Below are 23,759 nucleotides of genomic sequence, written 5' to 3'. Positions count from 1 at the left end.
AGTGGGAGATGTATAAAAGAAAGAGACAGGAGGTCAAGAGAAAGGTGCAAGAGGTGAAAAAAAGGGCAAATGAGAGTTGGGGTGAGAGAGTATCATTAAATTTTAGGGAGAATAAAAAGATGTTCTGGAAGGAGGTAAATAAAGTGCGTAAGACAAGGGAGCAAATGGGAACTTCAGTGAAGGGCGCAAATGGGGAGGTGATAACAAGTAGTGGTGATGTGAGGAGATGGAGTGAGTATTTTGAAGGTTTGTTGAATGTGTTTGATGATAGAGTGGCAGATATAGGGTGTTTTGGTCGAGGTGGTGTGCAAAGTGAGAGGGTTAGGGAAAATTATTTGGTAAACAGAGAAGAGGTAGTAAAAGCTTTGCGGAAGATGAAAGCCGGCAAGGCAGCAGGTTTGGATGGTATTGCAGTGGAATTTATTAAAAAAGGGGGTGACTGTATTGTTGACTGGTTGGTAAGGTTATTTAATGTATGTATGACTCATGGTGAGGTGCCTGAGGATTGGCGGAATGCGTGCATAGTGCCATTGTACAAAGGCAAAGGGGATAAGAGTGAGTGCTCAAATTACAGAGGTATAAGTTTGTTGAGTATTCCTGGTAAATTATATGGGAGGACATTGATTGAGAGGGTGAAGGCATGTACAGAGCATCAGATTGGGGAAGAGCAGTGTGGTTTCAGAAGTGGTAGAGGATGTGTGGATCAGGTGTTTGCTTTGAAGAATGTATGTGAGAAATACTTAGAAAAGCAAATGGATTTGTATGTAGCATTTATGGATCTGGAGAAGGCATATGATAGAGTTGATAGAGATGCTCTGTGGAAGGTATTAAGAATATATGGTGTGGGAGGCAAGTTGTTAGAAGCAGTGAAAAGTTTTTATCGAAGATGTAAGGCATGTGTACGTGTAGGAAGAGAGGAAAGTGATTGGTTCTCAGTGAATGTAGGTTTGCGGCAGGGGTGTGTGATGTCTCCATGGTTGTTTGATTTGTTTATGGATGGGGTGGTTAGGGAAGTGAATGCAAGAGTTTTGGAAAGAGGGGCAAGTATGAAGTCTGTTGGGGATGAGAGAGCTTGGGAAGTGAGTCAGTTGTTGTTTGCTGATGATACAGCGCTGGTGGCTGATTCATGTGAGAAACTGCAGAAGCTGGTGACTGAGTTTGGTAAAGTGTGTGAAAGAAGAAAGTTAAGAGTAAATGTGAATAAGAGCAAGGTTATTAGGTACAGTAGGGTTGAGGGTCAAGTCAATTGGGAGGTGAGTTTAAATGGAGAAAAACTGGAGGAAGTGAAGTGTTTTAGATATCTGGGAGTGGATCTGGCAGCGGATGGAACCATGGAAGCGGAAGTGGATCATAGGGTAGGGGAGGGGGCGAAAATTCTGGGAGCCTTGAAGAATGTGTGGAAGTCGAGAACATTATCTCGGAAAGCAAAAATGGGTATGTTTGAAGGAATAGTGGTTCCAACAATGTTGTATGGTTGCGAGGCGTGGGCTATGGATAGAGTTGTGCGAAGGAGGATGGATGTGCTGGAAATGAGATGTTTGAGGACAGTGTGTGGTGTGAGGTGGTTTGATCGAGTAAGTAACGTAAGGGTAAGAGAGATGTGTGGAAATAAAAAGAGCGTGGTTGAGAGAGCAGAAGAGGGTGTTTTGAAATGGTTCGGGCACATGGAGAGAATGAGTGAGGAAAGATTGACCAAGAGGATATATGTGTCGGAGGTGGAGGGAACGAGGAGAAGAGGGAGACCAAATTGGAGGTGGAAAGATGGAGTGAAAAAGATTTTGTGTGATCGGGGCCTGAACATGCAGGAGGGTGAAAGGCGGGCAAGGAATAGAGTGAATTGGAGCGATGTGGTATACCGGGGTTGACGTGCTGTTAGTGGATTGAATCAAGGCATGTGAAGCGTCTGGGGTAAACCATGGAAAGCTGTGTAGGTATGTATATTTGCGTGTGTGGACGTATGTATATACATGTGTATGGGGGTGGGTTGGGCCATTTCTTTCATCTGTTTTCTTGCGCTACCTCGCAAACGCGGGAGACAGCGACAAAGCAAAAAAAAAAAAAAAATGTGTGTGTGTGTTTGATGATAGAGTGGCAGATATAGGGTGTTTTGGTCGAGGTGGTGTGGAAAGTGAGAGGGTTAGGGAAAATGATTTGGTAAACAGAGAAGAGGTAGTAAAAGCTTTACGGAAGATGAAAGCCGGCAAGGCAGCAGGTTTGGATGGTATTGCAGTGGAATTTATTAAAAAAGGGGGTGACTGTATTATTGACTGGTTGGTAAGGTTATTCAATGTATGTATGACTCATGGTGAGGTGCCTGAGGATTGGCGGAATGCGTGCATAGTGCCATTGTACAAAGGCAAAGGGGATAAGAGTGCGTGCTCCAATTTCAGAGGTATAAGTTTGTTGAGTATTCCTGGTAAATTATATGGGAGGGTATTGATTGAGAGGGTGAAGGCATGCACAGAGCATCAGATTGGGGAAGAGCAGTGTGGTTTCAGAAGTGGTAGAGGATGTGTGGATCAGGTGTTTGCTTTGAAGAATGTATGTGAGAAATACTTAGAAAAGCAAATGGATTTGTATGTAGCATTTATGGATCTGGAGAAGGCATATGATAGAGTTGATAGAGATGCTCTGTGGAAGGTATTAAGAATATATGGTGTGGGAGGAAAGTTGTTAGACGCAGTGAAAAGTTTTTATCAAGGCTGTAAGGCATGTGTACGTGTAGGAAGAGAGGAAAGTGATTGGTTCTTAGTGAAAGTAGGTTTGCGGCAGGGGTGTGTGATGTCTCCATGGTTGTTTAATTTGTTTATGGATGGGGTTGTTAGGGAGGTGAATGCAAGAGTTTTGGAAAGAGGGGCAAGTATGAAGTCTGTTGTGGATGAGAGAGCTTGGGAAGTGAGTCAGTTGTTGTTCACTGATGATACAGCGCTGGTGGCTGATTCATGTGAGAAACTGCAGAAGCTGGTGACTGAGTTTGATAAAGTGTGTGAAAGAAGAAAGTTAAGAGTAAATGTGAATAAGAGCAAGGTTATTAGGTACAGTAGGGTTGAGGGTCAAGTCAATTGGGAGGTAAGTTTGAATGGAGAAAAACTGGAGGAAGTAAAGTGTTTTAGATATCTGGGAGTGGATCTGGCAGCGGATGGAACCATGGAAGCGGAAGTGGATCATAGGGTGGGGGAGGGGGCGAAAATCCTGGGAGCCTTGAAGAATGTGTGGAAGTCGAGAACATTATCTCGGAAAGCAAAAATGGGTATGTTTGAAGGAATAGTGGTTCCAACAATGTTATATGATTGCGAGGCGTGGGCTATGAATAGAGTTGTGCGCAGGAGGGTGGATGTGCTGGAAATGAGATGTTTGAGGACAATATGTGGTGTGCGGTGGTTTGATCGAGTAAGTAATGTAAGGGTAAGAGAGATGTGTGGAAATAAAAAGAGCTCGGTTGAGAGAGCAGAAGAGGGTGTTTTGAAATGGTTTGGGCACATGGAGAGAATGAGTGAGGAAATATTGACCAAGAGGATATATGTGTCGGAGGTGTAGGGAACGAGGAGAAGTGGGAGACCAAATTGGAGGTGGAAAGATGGAGTGAAAAAGATTTTGAGTGATCGGGGCCTGAACATGCAGGAGGGTGAAAGGCGGGCAAGGAATAGAGTGAATTGGATCGATGTGGTATACCGGGGTTGACGTGCTGTCAGTGGATTGAATCAGGGCATGTGAAGCGTCTGGGGTAAACCATGGAAAGCTGTGTGGGGCCTGGATGTGGAAAGGGAGCTGTGGTTTCGGGCATTATTGCATGACAGCTAGAGACTGAGTGTGAACGAATGAGGCCTTTGTTGTCTTTTTTCTAGCGCTACCCCACACACATGAGGGGGGAGGGGGATGGTATTCCATGTGTGGCGAGGTGGCGATGGGAATGAATAAAGGCAGACAGTGTGAATTTAGTGCATGGGTATATATGTATGTGTCTGTGTGTGTATATATATGTGTACATTGTGATGTATAGGTATGTATATTTGCATGTGTGGATGTGTGTGTATATACATGTGTATGGGGGTGGGTTGGGCCATTTCTTTCGTCTGTTTCCTTGTGCTACCTCGCAAATGCGGGAGACAGCGACAAAGCAAAATACAATAAATAAATATATATATATATATATATATATATATATATATATATATATATGTTTCCTTGCGCTACCTCGCAAACGCGGGAGACAGCGACAAAGTATAATAAAAAAAAAAAAAATATATATATATATAAAGTACAACTGAAATACTTGAATATTAAAGAAATAATATAGGAACCACATTTGGAGATTGTTCCCCTTCCACCCACCAACAACAGATAGGTTGGTAAAGAGGAGCATAACCTTCATATAATTAAACACACTTTACTGCTTTCCAGAATGACCTTCCCCAGCCAGCCATCCACCTTCTGTTTTAGCAGAGTGTGTGTTTATCTATAGTATATGGCTGTATACCAGGGCTCACACATTAAACTATACTGATCTATTTGTATATGCAGTGTGTATATTCCTGAATGTGTTTTGGGTTATACTGTACCATACATACTTGTATAGGTATTTACATACCTATTTACAAGTTCATCATTATATACTATAAAATCCTAAATAACTGGATAAATTTGTACAATACATGCAAGTGTCTATATCCATATTCTTACCAGCATATATCTCTGTAGATGTGCTGATATATATATATATATATATATATATATATATATATATGTGTGTGTGTGTGAAAGAAGAAAGTTGAGAGTAAATGTGAATAAGAGTAAGGTTATTAGGTACAGTAGGGTTGAGAGTCAAGTCAATTGGGAGGTAAGTTTGAATGGAGAAAAACTGGAGGAAGTGAAGTGTTTTAGATATCTGGGAGTGGACTTGGCAGCGGATGGAACCATGGAAGCGGAAGTGAATCATAAGTTGGGGGAGGGGGCGAAAATTCTGGGAGCCTTGAAGAATGTGTGGAAGTCGAGAACATTATCTCGCAAAGCAAAAATGGGTATGTTTGAAGGAATAGTGGTTCCAACAATGTTGTATGGTTGCAAGATGTGGGCTATGGATAGAGTTTTGTGCAGGAGGGTGGATGTGCTGGAAATGAAGTGTTTGAGGACAATATGTGGTGTGAGGTGGTTTGATCGAGTAAGTAATAATAGGGTAAGAAAGATGTGTGGTAATAAAAAGAGTGTGGTTGAGAGAGCAGAAGAGGGTGTTTTGAAATGGTTTGGTCACATGGAGAGAATGAGTGAGGAAAGATTGACCAAGAGGATATATGTGTCAGAGGTGGAGGGAACGAGAAGTGGAAGACCAAATTGGAGGTGGAAAGATGGAATGAAAAAGATTTTGAGTGATTGGGGCCTGAACATGCAGGAGGGTGAAAGGTGTGCAAGGAATAGAGTGAATTGGAACGATGTGGTATACCGGGGTCGATGTACTGTCAATGGATTGAACCCGGGCATGTAAAGTGTCTGGGGTAAACCATGGAAAGTTCTGTGGGACCTGGATGTGGAAAGGGAACTGTGGTTTTGGTGCATTATTACATGACAGCTAGAGACTGAGTGTGAACGAATGGGCCTTTGTTGTCTTCCTAGCGCTACCTCGCACACATGAGGGGGAGGGGGATGTTATTCCATGTGTGGCGAGGTGGTGATGGGAATGAATAAAGGCAGACAGTGAGAATTGTGTGCATGTGTATATATGTATATGTCTGTGTGTATATATATATGTGTACATTGAGATGTATGGGTATGTATATTTGCATGTGTGGACGTGTATGTATATACATGTGTATGGGGGTGGGTTGGGCCATTTCTTTTGTCTGTTTCCTTGCGCTACCTCGCAAACGCAGGAGACAGCAACAAAGCAAAATAGATAAATAAATAATATATATATATATATATATATATATATATATATATATATATATGTTGGAAAGGATCACAATTTTGCGCGTGATCGAGATATTCCTATGAGTCCATGGGGAAAATGAAACACGATAAGTTCCCAAGTGCACTTTCATGTAATAATCACATCATCAGGGGAGACACGAGAGAAATATAACAGTGGAGTTATGCCATCTCAGTTATTAACTCTAACTCTATTTCCACGAGAAATATCATTGAATCTTCTATTATTAAATACACAAAGAATTATAATAATAATATTTGTGATGGTCTATACAAATTAGATAACTTTATTGTTGATGAAATTTGTAAAATGATAAGTTTATGAATGCTTGTTGCCTGTCTTGGACAATCGCATGTTTTACCAATTGGCGTCCTAGCTTCGTATCTTTGATGTATATCAACTGACTTATATTTCTCTCTTGTGTCTCCCCTGATGATGTGTATGTATATACAGAGGGTGTTTTGAAATAGTTTGGTCACATGGAGAGAATGAGTGAGGAAAGATTAACAAAGAGGATATATGTGCTAGAGGTGGAGGGAATGAGAAGTGGGAGACCAAATTGGAGGTGGAAAGATGGAGTGAAAAAGATTATGAGTGACCGGGGCCTAAACATGCAGGAGGGTGAAAGGCGTGCAAGGAATAGAGTGAATTGGAATGATATGGTATACCGGGGTCGACGTGCTGTCAATGGATTGAACCAGGGCATGTGAAGCATCTGGGGTAAACCATGGAAAGTTTTGTGGGGCCCAGATGTGGAAAGGGAGCTGTGGTTTTGATGCATTTACATGGCAGCTAGAGACTGAGTGTGAATGAATGTGGCCTTTGTTTTCTTTTCCTAGCACTACCTCGCGCACATGCGAGGGGAGGGGGTTGTCATTTCATGGGTGGCGGGGTGGCGACAGGAATGAATAAGGGCAGACAGTATGAATTATGTACAAGTGTATATATGTATATGTGTGTGTGTGTATATATATGTATGCATTGAGATGTATAGGTATGTATATGTGCTGTGTGTGGACGTGTATGTATATACATGTGTATGTGGGTGGGTTGGGCATTCTTTCATCAGTTTCCTTGCGCTACCTCGCTAATGCGGGAGACAGCGACACAGTATAATAGAATATATATATATATATATATATATATATATATATATATATATATATATATATATATATATATGTGTATATGTGTGCGTGTGTGTGTGTGTGTGTGTTGGAGAGGATCACAATTTTGCACGTGATCAAGATATTCCTACAAGTTCATGGGGAAAATGAAACACGATAAGTTCCCAAGTGCACTTTCGTGTAATAATCACATCATCAGGGGAGACACAAGAGAGAAATATAAGTCAGTTGATATACATCGAAGAGACGAAGCTAGGACGCCATTTGGTAAACATGTGATTCAATCACATGTTTACCATATGGCGTCCTAGCTTCGTCTCTTCGATGTACGTCAACTGAATTATATTTCTCTCGTGTCTTCCCTGATGATGTGATTATTATACGAAAGTGCACTTGGGAACTTATTGTGTTTCATTTTCCCCTTGGACTCATAGGAATATATGTGTGTGTGTGTGTGTGTGTGTGTGTGTGTGTGTGTGTGTGTGTGAATATAAAAAAAAATTTGTTCTCTTGTCTTACACACCTTATTTACCTCCTTCCAAAACATCTTTTTATTCTCCCTGAAATTTAATGATACTCTCTCACCCCAACTCTCATTTGCCCTCTTTTTCACATCTTGCACCTTTCTCTTGACCTCCTGCCTCTCTTTTATACATATACCAGTCATTTGCACTATTTCCCTGCAAAAATTGTTCAAATGCCTCTCTCTTCTCTTTCACTAACAATCTTACTTCTTCATCCCACCACTCACAACCCCTTCTAATTTGCCTAGCTCCCACCTTTCTCATGCCACAGGCATCTTTTGCACTAGCCATCATTGCTTCCCTAAATACATCCCATTCCTCCCCACTCCCCTTTTACCATTCTGCACTCAATCTCTCCTGGTACTTTCTCACACAAGTCTCCTTTCCAAGCTCACTCACTCTCACCACTCTCTTTACCCCAACATTCTCTCTTCTTTTCTGTAAATCTCTACAAATCTTCACCTTCGCCTCCACCAGATAATGATAAGACATCCCTCCAGTTGCCCCTCTCAGCACATTAACATCCATAAGTCTCTTTCATGCACCTATCAATTAACAAGTAATCCAATAACAGTCTATGGCCATCTCTCATATTTACATACGTATACTTATGTATATCTCTCTTTTTAAACCAGGTATTCCCAATCACCAGTCGTTTTTCAGCACACAAATCTATAAGCTCTTCACCATTTCCATTTACAACACTGGACACCCCATATACACCAATTATACCCTCAACTGCCACACTACTCACCTTTGCATTCAAATGACCCATCACTATACCATGGTCTCGTGCATCAAAGCTGCTAACACACTCACTCAGCTGCTCCCAAAACACTTGCCTCTCATGATCTTTCTTCTCATGACCACATGCATAGGCACCAATGATCACCCATCTCTAGAGCTCCATCCACTTTCAGTTTTACCCATATCACTGTAGAGTTTACTTTTTTACACTCTATCATATACTCCCAGGACTCCTGCTTCAGTAGTAGTGCTACTCCTTTCTTTGTTCTTGTCCTCTCACCAACCCCTGACTTTACTCACAAGACATTTCCAAACCACTCTCCCCTTTACCTTTTGAGCTTCATTTCACTCAGAGCCAAAACATCCAGGTTCATTTCCTCAAACATACCACCTGTCTCTGCTTTTTTCTCATCTTGGTTACATCTTCACACATTTAGACGTCCCAGTCTGAGCCTTTGAGGAGGATGAGCACTCCCCGCATGACTCCTGTTTCCCCTTTTAGAAAGTTAAAATACAAGGAGGGGAGGGTTTCTAGCCCCCTGTTCCTGTCCCCTTTCGTTACCTTCTATGACACACGGGGAATGCGTGGGAAGTATACCAGGGTCGACAAGCTGTCAGTGGACTGAACCAGGGCATGTGAAACTCCTGGGGTAAACCAAGGAAAGTTCATTGGGGCTTAGACGTGGATAGGGAACTGTGGTTTCGGTGCATTACACATGACAGCTAGAGACTGAGTGAGAACAAATGTGGCCTTTTTTGTTTGTTTTTTGGCACTACCTCCTTGAAGCTGAGGGTAGTGATGCTGTTTCCTGTGTGATGGGGCAGTGCCGAGAATGGATGAAGGCAAGCAAGTATGAATGTGTGTGTATATATGTATATGTCTGTGTATGTATATTTTGATATGTATATGTATGTATATTTGCATGTATGTATATATATGTGTATATGAGTGGATGGGCCATTCTTCGTCTGTTTCCTGACGCTACCTTGCTGACATGGGAAACTGCGATTAAGTATAATGATACTAATGGTTGAAATGGTTTGGACACATGGAGAGAATGAGAGAGGAAAGATTGACAAAGAGGATATATGTGCTAGAGGTGGAGGGAAGGAGAAGTGGGAGATCAAAGTAGACATAGAAGGATGGAGTGAAAAAGATTTTGAGAGATTGGTGAAAGGCATGTCAGAAATAGAGTGAATTGGAACGATGTGGTATACGGGGGTCGATGTGCTGTTACTGGATTGAAGAAGGGCATGTGAAGCATCTGGTGTAAACCATGGAAAGGTTTGTGGGGCCTGGTTGTGGAAAGGGAGCTGTGGTTTCGGTGCATTTCACATGACAGCTAGAGACTGAGTGTGAATGAATGTGGCCTTTTTTGTCTGTTCCTTGCAGTATATCGCTTGGGGGGATGCTATTTCGTGTGTTGTGGGGTGGCGACAGAATGGATGAAGAGAGCAAGTATGAATATGTACATGTGTATACATGTATATATCTATGTATGTATGCATTGAAATGTATATGTATGTATATGGGCATGTGTGGGCATTTATGTATATAATTGAATGTGACAGCATATGTAAAGTCATTTATTTTCTCTAATTTTATCAGTATTATTCTTCCATTAGGTGGGTACTCAAACACCAGTTGTCCATAGTCCTTCATCTAATATGTTCAGGCTTTCGCCTACACAGAGGCATCATCAGAAATCTACAAAAAAAAGAGAAAAATACTGTGTCACAGAACTTTGATCAGAAAAGAAAACACAAGCATAATATAAAAAGACTCAGAAAAACACAGTATATAGCACATAAAAGTAGGGCAAACACTAAACAAATTAAGAATTTTATGAAGGGTAGTACAATCTAAATACAACATATGGAAACAAAAATAAAAAACTTACAGATAAGGATAACACTGATCAATATTACACATGAAAGTTTATCACTAAATGTACTAAATGCCAAGTGAGACCGTTATTGTCTGGATATGGAACTGGCATCAGGCTGGGATTGTCTTATTCTCTCAGACTTTCATAAAAATGGACCATGTTCCTGACGCCCAGAAGTGGGACTTTGTAACTGATGGGCAGCAGTGGGGGAATCATAACACTGGACCATGTTCCTGATGGCCAGCAGTAGGGGAATCATAACACTGGACCATGTTCCTGACGGCCAGCAGTAAGGGGGCTCATTAGCTTGTGGTGGGTGAATGACGTGTTCTATCTAACTGCGTTTTATTGGCGAGCCATCAAAGAGCTGTACAGCAGTGGTCATGTTTGTCTGGATGTTGATGACACGTGCTTTCTCTCCAATGTATATGGCTTCTAATAACTGAAGCCTTCTCTGAACACAGTGACTGGTAATGATTTTGGTGCTATTTACTATTATCTCCCTTGTCAGTCATGTTCCATGCTTTTGTTCAAAATGATCGTTTGTTTCCACCATCTTGTAAGTGGAGCGAGAGACAGTGGCTCAGAATGGAGGCTGTATGTCTAGTGTAGTTTATGTGGTGGGGCTGACAGCTCAAAATATTGCATTGGTACTCATGTACCACATTGGTACGATTCAAACTAAGACAGTGACCTACCATATTGTTGTTCATGACACTTGAGCATGTTTTTGGATGGTTACCATATATTATCTTACTGATATCCATGTCTTCATCAATCGCTTTGCAGTTTCTGGCGACAGTGTCATGCACAACCTTCATGTCTTTTCAATATGGTCGATATATATATATATATATATATATATATATATATATATATATATATATATATATATATATATATATATATATATATACACGTTGAGATGTATAGGTATTTATATGTGCATGTGTGGATGTGTATGTATATACATGTGTATGTGGGTGGGTTGGGCCATTCTTTCTCCTATTTCCTTGCGCTGCCTCGCTAACGCAGGAGAAGCAACAAAGTATAATAAATAGATAAATATATATATATATATATATATATATATATATATATATATATATATATATATATATATATATATATATATATATATATATAGTGAAAGAGAAGAGAGAGGCATTTGGATGATTTTTGCAGGGAAATAATGCACATGAGTGGGAGATGTATAAAAGAAAGAGGCAGGAGGTCAAGAGAAAGGTGCAAGAGGTGAAAAAGAGGGCAAATGAGAGTTGGGGTGAGAGAGTATCATTAAATTTTAGGGACAATAAAAAGATGTTTTGGAAGGAAGTAAATAAAGTGCATAAGACAAGGGAACAAATGGGAACTTCGGTGAAGGGGGCTAATGGGGAGGTGATAACAAGGAGTGGTGATGTGAGAAGGAGATGGAGTGAGTATTTTGAAGGTTTGTTGAATGTGTTTGATGATAGAGTGGTAGATATAGGGTGTTTTGGTCGAGGTGGTGTGCAAAGTGAGAGGGTTAGGGAAAATGATTTGGTAAACAGAGAAGAGGTAGTAAAAGCTTTGCAGAAGATGAAAGCCGGCAAGGCAGTGGGTTTGGATGGTACTGCAGTGGAATTTTTTAAAAAAGGGGGTGACTGTATTGTTAATTGGTTGGTAAGGTTATTTGATGTATGTATGATTCATGGTGAGGTGCCTGAGGATTGGCGGAATGCTTGCATAGTGCCATTGTACAAAGGCAAAGGGGATGAAAGTGAGTGCTCAAATTACAGAGGTATAAGTTTGTTGAGTATTCCTGGGAAATTATATGGGAGGGTATTGATTGAGAGGGTGAAGGCATGTACAGAGCATCAGATTGGGGAAGAGCAGTGTGGTTTCAGAAGTGGTAGAGGATGTGTGGATCAGGTGTTTGCTTTGAAGAATGTATGTAAGAAATACTTAGAAAAGCAAATAGATTTGTATGAAGCATTTATGGATCTGGAGAAGGCATATGATAGAGTTGATAGAGATGCTCTGTGGAAGGTATTAAGAGTATATGGTGTGGGAGGCAAGTTGTTAGAAGCAGTGAAAAGTTTTTATCGAGGATGTAAGGCATGTGTATGTGTAGGAAGAGAGGAAAGTGATTGGTCTCAGTGAATGTAGGTTTGTGGCAGGGATGTGTGATGTCTCAATGGTTGTTTGATTTGTTTATGAATGGGGTTGTTAGGGAGATAAATGCAAGAGTTTTGTTAAGAGGGGCAAGTATGCAGTCTGTTGTGGATGAGAGAGCTTGGGAAGTGAGTCAGTTGTTGTTTGCTGATGATACAGCACTGGTGGCTGATATGTGTGAGAAACTGCAGAAGCTGGTGACTGAGTTTGGTAAAGTGTGTGAAAGAAGAAAGCTGAGAGTAAATGTGAATAAGAGCAAGGTTATTAGGTACAGTAGGGTTGAGGGTCAAGTCAATTGGGAGGTAAGTTTGAATGGAGAAAAAACTGGAGGAAGTGAAGTGTTTTAGATATCTGGGAGTGGATTTGGCAGCGAATGGAACCATGGAAGCGGAAGTGGATCATAGGGTAGGGGATGGGGCGAAAGTTCTGGGAGTGTTGAAGAATGTTTGGAAGTCGAGAACATTATCTCGGAAAGCAAAAATGGGTATGTTTGAAGGAATAGTGGTTCCAACAATGTTATATGGTTGCGAGGAGTGGGCTGTGGATAGAATTGTGCGGAGGAGGGTGGATGTGCTGCAAATGAGATGTTTGAGGACAATATGTGGTGTGAGGTGGTTTGATCAAGTAAGTAATAATAGGGTAAGAGAGATGTGTGGTAATAAAAGAGTGTTGTTGAGAGAGCAGAAGAGGGTGTGTTGAAATGGTTTGGTCACATGGATAGAATGAGTGAGGAAAGATTGACAAAGAGGATATATGTGTCAGATGTGGAGGGAACGAGGAAAAGTGGGAGACCAAATTAGAGGTGGAAAGATGGAGTGAAAAGGATTTTGAGTGATCGGGGCCTGAACATGCAGGAGGGTGAAAGGCCTGCAAGGAATAGAGTGATTTGGAACGATGTGGTGTACCGGTGTTGACGTGCTGTCAATGGATTGAACCAGGGCATGTGAAGCATCTGGGGTAAACCATGTAAAGTTCTGTGGGGCCTGGATGTGGAAAGGGAACTGTGGTTTTGGTGCATTATTACATGACAGCTAGAGACTGAATATGAACGAAAGTGGCCTTTGTTGTCTTTTCCTAGCACTACCTCGTGCACATTTGGGGGGGAGGAGGTGGTTATTTTCATGTGTGGCGGGGTGGCTCTGGGAATGAATAAAGGCAGACTATGAATTATGTGCATATGTCTGTGTGTGTATATATATGTATACGTTGAGATGTATAGGTATGTATATTTGCGTGTATGGATGTGTATGTATATACATGTATATGTGGGTGGGTTGGGCCATTCTTTCGTCTGTTTCCTTGCGCTACTTTGCTAACGCGGGAGACAGCAACGAAGCACAGTATATAGATAAATAAATAAATCTCTTACCCTTTCATTACATACTCGATCAAACCACCTCACACCACATATTGTCCTCAAACATCTCATTTCCAGCGCATCCACCCTCCTCCACACAACTCTACCTATAGCCCACGCCTCGCAACCATATAACACTGTTGGAACAACTATTCCTTCAAACATACCCATTTTTGCTTTCCAAGATAACATTCTTGACTTCCACACATTTTTCAGCGCTCCCAGAACTTTCGCCCCCTCCCCCACCCTATAATTCACTTCCGCTTCCATGGTTCCATCTGCTGCCAAATCCACTCCCAGATATCTAAAACACTTCACTTCCTCCAGTTTTTCTCCATTCAAACTTACCTCCCAATTGACTTGTTCCCCAACCCTACTGTATATATATATATATATATATATATATATATATATATATATATATATATATATATATATGTATGTATGCAGTCTGTTGTGGATGAGAGAGCTTGGAAAGTGAGTCAGTTGTTGTTTGCTGATGATACAGCGCTGGTGGATGATTTGGGTGAGAAACTGCAGAAGCTGGTGACTGAGTTTGGTAAAGTGTGTGAAAGAAGAAAACTGAGAGTAAATGTGAATAAAAGCAAGGTTATTAGGTACAGTAGGGTTGAGGGACAAGTTAATTGGGAGGTAAGTTTGAATGGAGAAAAACTGGAGGAAGTGAAGCGTTTTAGATATCTAGGAGTGGATTTGGCAGCAGATGGAACCATGGAAGCAGAAGTGAATCATAGGGTGGGGGAGGGGGGCGAAAGTTTTGGGAGTGTTGAAGAATGTGTGGAAGTCGAGAAAGTTAGCTTGGAAAGCAAAAATGGGTATGTTTGAAGAAATAGTGGTTCCAACAATGATATATGGTTGTGAGGCATGGGCTATAGATAGAGTTGTGCAGAGGAGGGTGGATGTGCTGGAAATGAGATGTTTGAGGACAATATGCGGTGTGAGGTGGTTTGATCGAGTATGTAATGAAAGGGTAAGAGAGATTTATTCATTCATTTATATATTTTGCTTTGTTGCTGTCTCCCGTGTTAGCGAGGTAGCGCAAGGAAACAGACGAACGAATGGCCCAACCCACCCACATACACATGTATATACATACACATCCACACACGCAAATATACATACCTATACATCTCAACGTATACATGTATATACACACACAGACATATACATATATACATATGCACATAATTTATACTGTCTGCCCTTATTCATTCCCATCGCCACCCCACCACACATGCCAATAACCACCCCCTCCCTCCAAATGTGCACGAGGTAGCGCTAGGAAAAGACAATAAAGGCCACTTTCATTCACTATTTGGTTCTAATTCTTTCCTATATGGTATTTTGGCTTTATATCACAAAATAAATGGTACAACCCTCATCACTTCATATTCCTCATTCCCATTTTGCTATTCACAGCAAACTGGATCTACCAATCTATACTCTTTTGTCAAATACAGTTATAACTTAGTACTATTACAGTGTAAATGGAGAGAAAGTATGGTTGTGCTTGCATAAACAGACACAATTATGTACATGTATGGATACAATTTACAGGCTACTGCTGGTATTACTGGACTCTACCTGTAATTGGTTATACCATGAGTGAAAAGTCACTTTTGGGGGTAGGGGGGCTGTATCATTGTCAATGGAGGGATAGTACAGTCTCACTGTGAACCCTCTCTCTCAAAAGGAGCCCATGATTTCTCTAATCCTGTGGCAGTGCAGCCTTAACATTACAGGAGCCCCATATAATGGATCCTAGGATTAATAACAATAATTGGCTGCCTCTGAGATTGTATCTAAACATATGCATGCACATACACACAATCATAACTTATTCCTTTTTCAAGATATAACTGCTGATAATGAAAGCTGTTCTCTATAACATAATGTGGAGACAACTAAAAATAAGAAAAATTTCATGACAAATACAATAAATAACAAATCATCATACATGAGTGGACATACCCTTAAACATGAGACAGATGCATGGACACAGGACCCTGAGATCTAGTAGGGAACTGCAATGCATCCAAAGACTGCTCAGATGATACCTGCTGCTGTAACTGGTGCTGTAACCCATGCATCTGTTGGCTTTGGTGGCGACCATTTGTGGCCTTGGCAGAGTTTACTATTTGGTTTGGGGGATAGTAAATGTGGCCATCTTTTTTTCTCAAAGCTTGACGTTGACCACACAGCCCCAGAAAGAACCTTTGCCACAGTAACACCTGGTACAAGAAGATCGTCAGTTAGTAATTGTGATAATATATCAGTTTAATTATATCTGTTTATAAGAAATTTTCACTTTAAAGGCCCCATCTCTTCAAAGTGTGTTTCTACCATCACAGCTTTTGAATTTGTCACTAATCATAGCATTCACTACCTTAACACTTAGTTTTGCTTAAAATGTCTGGTACTTCAATACTACCAAAGAAATCCTGTCTCATACTTCAGTTACTCAGTTTTCTGTTGTAGCCCCTAATTAGTGTTCAGCTATTTTGTCAGAAAACTAGCCTGTACTATACTTGCGTCATTAAAGTCAATTATCAAATATGATGAACATTACTTGTATCCTTCAATGATCAACTGTTCCATAATTGTTATATGAAGGGGAATTATTCTATCCTCTTAACTCATGCCTCAGTCACCTATTCTCACACAAGCTCATACTCTCTTTTCCCAAGTAAAACACAAACTAATGAAAATGTAGTTATTTGTTTTAGAATAAAGAAATAATTACTGCAGTTTATCACTCCTTAGATTTTGGTTGACAAAAAAAATTACTATATTTAAGGTGACAAAAAATTATTGATATTACTCTGCTCATATTTAAAGTGAAGTATTTCTTGATTTACTCAAGTAAAGTTGGGTCTGTCTGTAACTCTGATGCCAGTTCCCTTCTGGAACTCCCTAAAGGGGTTGGCCATGGCAATAATCTCTCCATAACTAGTGAAATCCAGTGCTGCTTCTTAGCTTTTAGTGCCTCACCCTTAACAGGCCACTGGCAGAGGGCAACTCTAGTGCAGTGTGTGCAGAGGCTCCTACCTAATGTTCCTACAGACTACTTTTACCTAATGTTCCTGTCTACTACTTCTACATAATTTCTACATAATAGTCCTACCTCAGTGTTCCGACCTACTACTTCTATCTATTGCTCCAATCATTTTCCCAAAAGACAGGGCTAGGACACAGCACTCACCACAGGAAATCTAGAGTTACAAAAACTGAGCTGTGCGAGTATATATATATATATATATATTTATTTTATTAAATATATATATTTATTTATTTATTTATTTTGCTTTGTTGCTGTCTCCCGCGTTTGCAAGGTAGCGCAAGGAAACAGACGAAAGAAATGGCCCAACCCACCCCCATACACATGTATATACATACATGTCCACACACGCAAATATACATACCTATACATCTCAATGTACACATATATATACACACACAGACACATACATATATACCCATGCACACAATTCACACTGTCTGCTTTCATTCATTCCCATCGCCACCTCGCCACACATGGAATACCATCCCCCTCCCCCCTCATGTGTGCGAGGTAGCACTAGGAAAAGACAACAAAGGCCCCATTCGTTCACACTCAGTCTCTAGCTGTCATGCAATAATGCCCGAAACCACAGCTCCCTTTCCACATCCAGGCCCCACACAACTTTCCATGGTTTACCCCAGATGCTTCACATGCCCTGGTTTAATCCACTGACAACACATCAACCCCAGTATACCACATTGTTCCAATTCGCTCTATTCCTTGCACGCCTTTCTCCCTCCTGCATGTTCAGGCCCCGATCACTCAAAATCCTTTTCACTCCATCTTTCCACCTCCAATTTGGTCTCCCACTTCTCGCTCCCTCCACCTCTGACACATATATCTTCTTGCTCAATCTTTCCTCACTCATTCTCTCCATGTACCCAAACCATTTCAAAACTCCCTCTTCTGCTCTCTCAACCACACTCTTTTTATTACCACACATCTCTCTTAACATCTCATTACCAACACATCCACCCTCCTGCGCACAACTCTATCCATAGCCCATGCCTCGCAACCATACAACATTGTTGGAACCACTATTCCTTCAAACATACCCATTTTTGCTTTCCGAGATAATGTTCTCGACTTCCACACATTCTTCAAGGCTCCCAGAATTTTTGCCCCCTCCCCCAGCCTATGATTCACTTCCGCTTCCATGGTTCCATCCGCTGCCAAATTCACTCCCAGATATCTAAAACACTTCACTTCCTCCAGTTTTTCTCCATTCAAACTTACCTCCCAATTAACTTGACCCTCAACCCTACTGTGCCTAATAACCTTGCTCTTATTCACATTTACTCTCAACTTTCTTCTTTCACACACTTTACCAAACTCAGTCACCAGTTTCTGCAGTTTCTCACATGAATCAGCCTCCAGCGCTGTATCATCAGCAAACAACAACTGACTCACTTCCCAAGCTCTCTCATCCACAACAGACTGCATACTTGCCCATCTCTCCAAAACTTGCATTCACCTCCCTAACAACCCCATCCATAAACAAATTAAACAATCATGAAGACATCACACATCCCTGCCACAAACCTACATTCACTGAGAACCAATCACTTTCCTCTCTTCCTACATGTACACATGCCTTACATCCTTGATAAAAACTTTTCACTGCTTCTAACAACTTGCCTCCCACACCATATATTCCTAATACCTTCCACAGAGCATCTCTATCAACTCTATCATATGCCTTCTCCAGATCCATAAATGCTACATACAAATCCATTTGCTTTTCTAAGTATTTCTCACATTCTTCAAAGCAAACACCTGATCCACGCATCCTCTACCACTTCTGAAACCACACTGCTCTTCCCCAATCTGATGCTCTGTACATGCCTTCACCCTCTCAATCAATACCCTCCTGTATAATTTACCAGGAATACTCAACAAACTTATACCTCTGTAATTTGAGCACTCACCTTTGTCCCCTTTGCCTTTGTACAATGGCACTCTGCAAGCATTCCGCCAATCCTAAGGCACCTCACCATGAATCATACATACATTAAATAACCTTACCAACCAGTCAACAATACAGTCACCCCCTTTTTAAATAGATTCCACTGCAATACCATCCAAACCTGCTGCCTTGCCGGCTTTCATCTTCCGCAAAGCTTTTGCTACCTCTTCTCTGTTTACCAAATCATTTTCCCTAACCCTCTCACTTTGCACACCACCTCGACCAAAACACCCTATATCTGCCACTCTATCATCAAATACATTCAACAAACCTTCAAAATACTCACTCCATCTCCTTCTCACATCACCACTACTTGTTATCACCTCCCCATTAGCTCCCTTCACTGAAGTTCCCATTTGTTTCCTTGTCTTACGCACTTTATTTACCTCCTTTCAAAACATCTTTTTATTCTCCCTAAAATTCACTGATACTCCCTCACCCCAACTCTCATTTGCCCTCTTTTTCACCTCTTGCACCTTTCTCTTGACCTCCTTCCTCTTTCTTTTATACATCTCCCACTCATTTGCACTATTTCCCTGCAAAAATTGTCCAAATGCCTCTCTCTTCTCTTTCACTAACAATTTTACTTCTTCATCCCACCACTCACTACCCTTTCTAATCTGCCCACCTCCCATGCTTCTCATGCCACAAGCATCTTTTGCGCAGTCCATCACTGCTTCCCTAAATACATCCCATTCCTCCCCCACTCCCCTTACGTCGTTTGTTCTCACCTTTTTCCATTCTGTACTCAGTCTCTCCTGGTACTTCCTCACACAAATATATATATATATATATATATATATATATATATATATATATATATATATATATATATATATATATATATATATATGGGAAACAGAAGGAGTCACGCGGGGAGTGCTCATCCTCCTCGTAGACTCAGATTGGGGTGTCTAAATGTGTGTGGATGTAACCAAGATGTGAAAAAAGGAGAGATAGGTAGTATGTTTGAGGAAAGGAACCTGGATGTTTTGGCTCTGAGTGAAAGGAAGCTCAAGGGTAAAGGGGAAGAGTGATTTGGGAATGTCTTGGGAGTAAAGTCAGGGGTTAGTGAGAGGACAAGAGCAAGGGAAGGAAGAGCAGTACTCCTGAAACAGGAGTTGTGGGAGTATGTGATAGAATGTAAGAAAGTAAATTCTCGATTAATATGGGTAAAACTGAAAGTTGATGGAGAGAGATGGGTGATTATTGGTGCATATGCACCTGGGCGTGAGAAGAAAGATCATGAGAGGCAAGTGTTTTCGGAGCAGCTGAATGAGTGTGTTTGTGGTTTTGATGCGCGAGACCAGGTTATAGTGATGGGTGATTTGAATGCAAAGGTGAGTAATGTGGCAGTTGAGGGAATAATTGGTATACATGGGGTGTTCAGTGTTGTAAATGGAAATGGTGAAGAGCTTGTAGATATATGTGCTGAAAAAGGACTGGTGATTGGGAATACCTGGTTTAAAAAGCGAGATATACATAAGTATACGTATGTAAGTAGGAGAGATGGCCAGAGAGCGTTATTGGATTACGTGTTAATTGACAGGCGCACGAAAGAGAGACTTTTGGATGTTAATGTGCTGAGAGGGGCAACTGGAGGGATGTCTGATCATTATCTTGTGGAGGCTAAGGTGAAGATTTGTATGGGTTTTCAGAAAAGAAGAGTGAATGTTGGGGTGAAGAGGGTGGTGAGAGTATGTGAGCTTGGGAAGGAGACTTGTGTGAGGAAGTACCAGGAGAGACTGAGTACAGAATGGAAAAAGGTGAGAACAATGGAAGTAAGGGGAGTGGGGGAGGAATGGGATGTATTTAGGGAATCAGTGATAGAGTGCGCAAAAGATGCTTGCAGCATGAGAAGCGTGGGAGGTGGGTTGATTAGAAAGGGTAGTGAGTGGTGGGATGAAGAAGTAAGATTATTAGTGAAAGAGAAGAGAGAGGCATTTGGACAATTTTTGCAGGGAAAAAATGCAATTGAGTGGGAGATGTATAGTTGGGGTGAGAGAGTATCATTAAATTTTAGGGAGAATAAAAAGATGTTCTGGAAGGAGGTAAATAAAGTGCATAAGACAAGGGAGCAAATGGGAACGTCAGTGAAGGGCGCTAATGGGGAGGTGATAACAAGTAGTGGTGATGTGAGAAGGAGATGGAGTGAGTATTTTGAAGGTTTGTTGAATGTGTTTGATGATAGAGTGGCAGGTATAGGGTGTTTTGGTCGAGGTGGTGTGCAAAGTGAGAGGGTTAGGGAAAATGATTTGGTAAACAGAGAAGAGGTAGTAAAAGCTTTGCAGAAGATGAAAGCCGGCAAGGCAGCAGGTTTGGATGGTATTGCAGTGGAATCTATTTAAAAAGGGGGTGACTGTATTGTTGACTGGTTGGTAAGGTTACTTAATGTATGTATGACTCATGGTGAGGTGACTGAGGATTGGCAGAATGCGTGCATAGTGCCATTGTACAAAGGCAAAGGGGATAAGAGTGAGTGCTCAAATTACAGAGGTATAAGTTTGTTGAGTATTCCTGGTAAATTATGTGGGAGGGTATTGATTGAGAGGGTGAAGGCATGTACAGAGCATCAGATTGGGGAAGAGCAGTGTGGTTTCAGAAGTGGTAGAGGATGTGTGGATCAGGGGTATGCTTTGAAGAATGTATGTGAGAAATACTTAGAAAAGCAAATGGATTTGTATGTAGCATTTATGGATCTGGAGAAGGCATATGATAGAGTTGATAGAGATGCTCTGTGGAAGGTATCAAGAATATATGGTGTGGGAGGCAAGTTGTTAGAAGCAGTGAAAAGTTTTTATCGAGGATGTAAGGCATGTGTACGTGTAGGAAGAGAGGAAAGTGATTGGTTCTCAGTGAATGTAGGTTTGCGGCAGGGGTGTGTGATGTCTCCATGGTTGTTTAATTTGTTTATGGATGGGGTTGTTAGGGAGGTGAATGCAAGAGCTTTGGAAAGAGGGGCAAGTATGAAGTCTGTTGTGAATGAGAGTAGCTTGGGAAGTGAGTCAGTTGTTGTTCGCTGATAATACAGCGCTGGTGGCTGATTCATGTGAGAAACTGCAGAAGCTGGTGACTGAGTTTGGTAAAGTGTGTGAAAGAAGAAAGTTAAGAGTAAATGTGAATAAGAGCAAGGTTATTAGGTACAGTAGGGTTGAGGGTCAAGTCAACTGGGAGGTAAGTTTGAATGGAGAAAAACTGGAGGAAGTAAAGTGTTTTAGATATCTGGGAGTGGATCTGGCAGCGGATGGAACCATGGAAGCGGAAGTGAATCATAGGGTGGGGGAGGGGGCGAAAATCCTTGGAGCCTTGAAGAATGTTTGGAAGTCGAGAACATTATCTCGGAAAGCAAAAATGGGTATGTTTGAAGGAATAGTGGTTCCAACAATGTTGTATGGTTGTGAGGCGTGGGCTATTGATAGAGTTGTGCGCAGGAGGGCGGATGTGCTGGAAATGAGATGTTTGAGGACAATGTGTGGTGTGAGGTGGTTTGATCGAGTAAGTAATGTAAGGGTAAGAGAGATGTGTGGAAATAAAAAGAGTGTGGTTGAGAGAGCAGAAGAGGGTGTTTTGAAATGGTTTGTTCACATGGAGAGAATGAGTGAGGAAAGATTGACCAAGAGGATATATGTGTCGGAGGTGGAGGGAACGAGGAGAAGTGGGAGACCAAATTGGAGGTGGAAAGATGGAGTGAAAAAGATTTTGAGTGATCAGGGCCTGAACATGCAGGAGGGTGAAAGGCGGGCAAGGAATAGAGTGAATTGGATCGATGTGGTATACCGGGATTGACGGGCTGTCAGTGGATTGAATCCGGGCATGTGAAGCATCTGGGGTAAACCATGGAATGTTGTGTGGGGCCTGGATGTGGAAAGGGAGCTGTGGTTTCGGTGCATTATTGCATGACAGCTAGAGACTGAGTGTGAACGAATGGGGCCTTTGTTGTCTTTTCCTAGCGCTACCTCGCACACATGAGGGGGGAGGGGGATGGTATTCCATGTGTGGCAAGGTGGCGATGGGAATGAATAGGGGCAGACAGTGTGAATTGTGTGCATGGGTATATATGTATGTGTCTGTGTGTGTATATATATATGTGTACATTGAGATGTATAGGTATGTATATTTGCGTGTGTGGACGTGTATGTATATACATGTGTATGAGGGTGGGTTGGGCCATTTCTTTCGTCTGTTTCCTTGCGCTACCTCGCAAACGCGGGAGACAGCGACGAAGCAAAATAAATATGAATATAAATAAATAATATATATATATATATATATATATATATATATATATATATATATATATAGGGTGGGGGAGGGGGCGAAAATTCTGGGAGCCTTGAAGAATGTGTGGAAGTCGAGAACATTATCTCGGAAAGCAAAAATGGGTATGTTTGAAGGAATAGTGGTTCCAACAATGTTGTATGGTTGCGAGGCGTGGGCTATGGATAGAGTTGTGCGCAGGAGGATGGATGTGCTGGAAATGAGATGTTTGAGGACAATGTGTGGTGTGAGGTGGTTTGATCGAGTAAGTAACGTAAGGGTAAGAGAGATGTGTGGAAATAAAAAGAGCGTGGTTGAGAGAGCAGAAGAGGGTGTTTTGAAATGGTTTGTTCACATGGAGAGAATGAGTGAGGAAAGATTGACCAAGAGGATATATGTGTCGGAGGTGGAGGGAACGAGGAGAAGACGGAGACCAAATTGGAGGTGGAAAGATGGAGTGAAAAAGATTTTGTGTGATCGGGGCCTGAACATGCAGGAGGGTGAAAGGAGGGCAAGGAATAGAGTGAATTGGAGCGATGTGGTATACCGGGGTTGACGTGCTGTCAGTGGATTGAATCAAGGCATGTGAAGCGTCTGGGGTAAACCATGGAAAGCTGTGTAGGTATGTATATTTGCGTGTGTGGACGTATGTATATACATGTGTATGGGGGTGGGTTGGGCCATTTCTTTCGTCTGTTTCCTTGCGCTTCCTCGCAAACGCGGGAGACAGCGACAA

The 23,759-nt window shown here is 41.5% G+C and overlaps 1 protein-coding gene across 2 annotated transcripts in view; it reads right to left on the bottom strand.

Annotated features, from left to right (window-relative positions):
• Nucleotides 1-7,382: 7,382 nt before the first annotated feature.
• Nucleotides 7,383-23,759, bottom strand: part of LOC139751987 (frizzled-9-like) — a 147,749-nt gene continuing 131,372 nt past the window's right edge. For both annotated transcript variants that reach the window (XM_071667737.1, XM_071667736.1), the window contains exons 11-12: nucleotides 15,711-15,970; nucleotides 7,383-10,029 (exon numbers count right to left, since the gene is read on the bottom strand). In XM_071667737.1, the coding sequence (XP_071523838.1) occupies nucleotides 15,713-15,970 (258 nt within the window). In that variant the 3' untranslated portion in view covers nucleotides 7,383-10,029; nucleotides 15,711-15,712. The remainder of the gene's footprint in view (nucleotides 10,030-15,710; nucleotides 15,971-23,759) is intronic.

The sequence above is a fragment of the Panulirus ornatus genome, chromosome 12, assembly GCF_036320965.1.
Source record: "Panulirus ornatus isolate Po-2019 chromosome 12, ASM3632096v1, whole genome shotgun sequence".
Taxonomy (NCBI): domain Eukaryota; kingdom Metazoa; phylum Arthropoda; class Malacostraca; order Decapoda; family Palinuridae; genus Panulirus; species Panulirus ornatus.
This window is presented reverse-complemented; position numbering and strand designations above follow the sequence as displayed.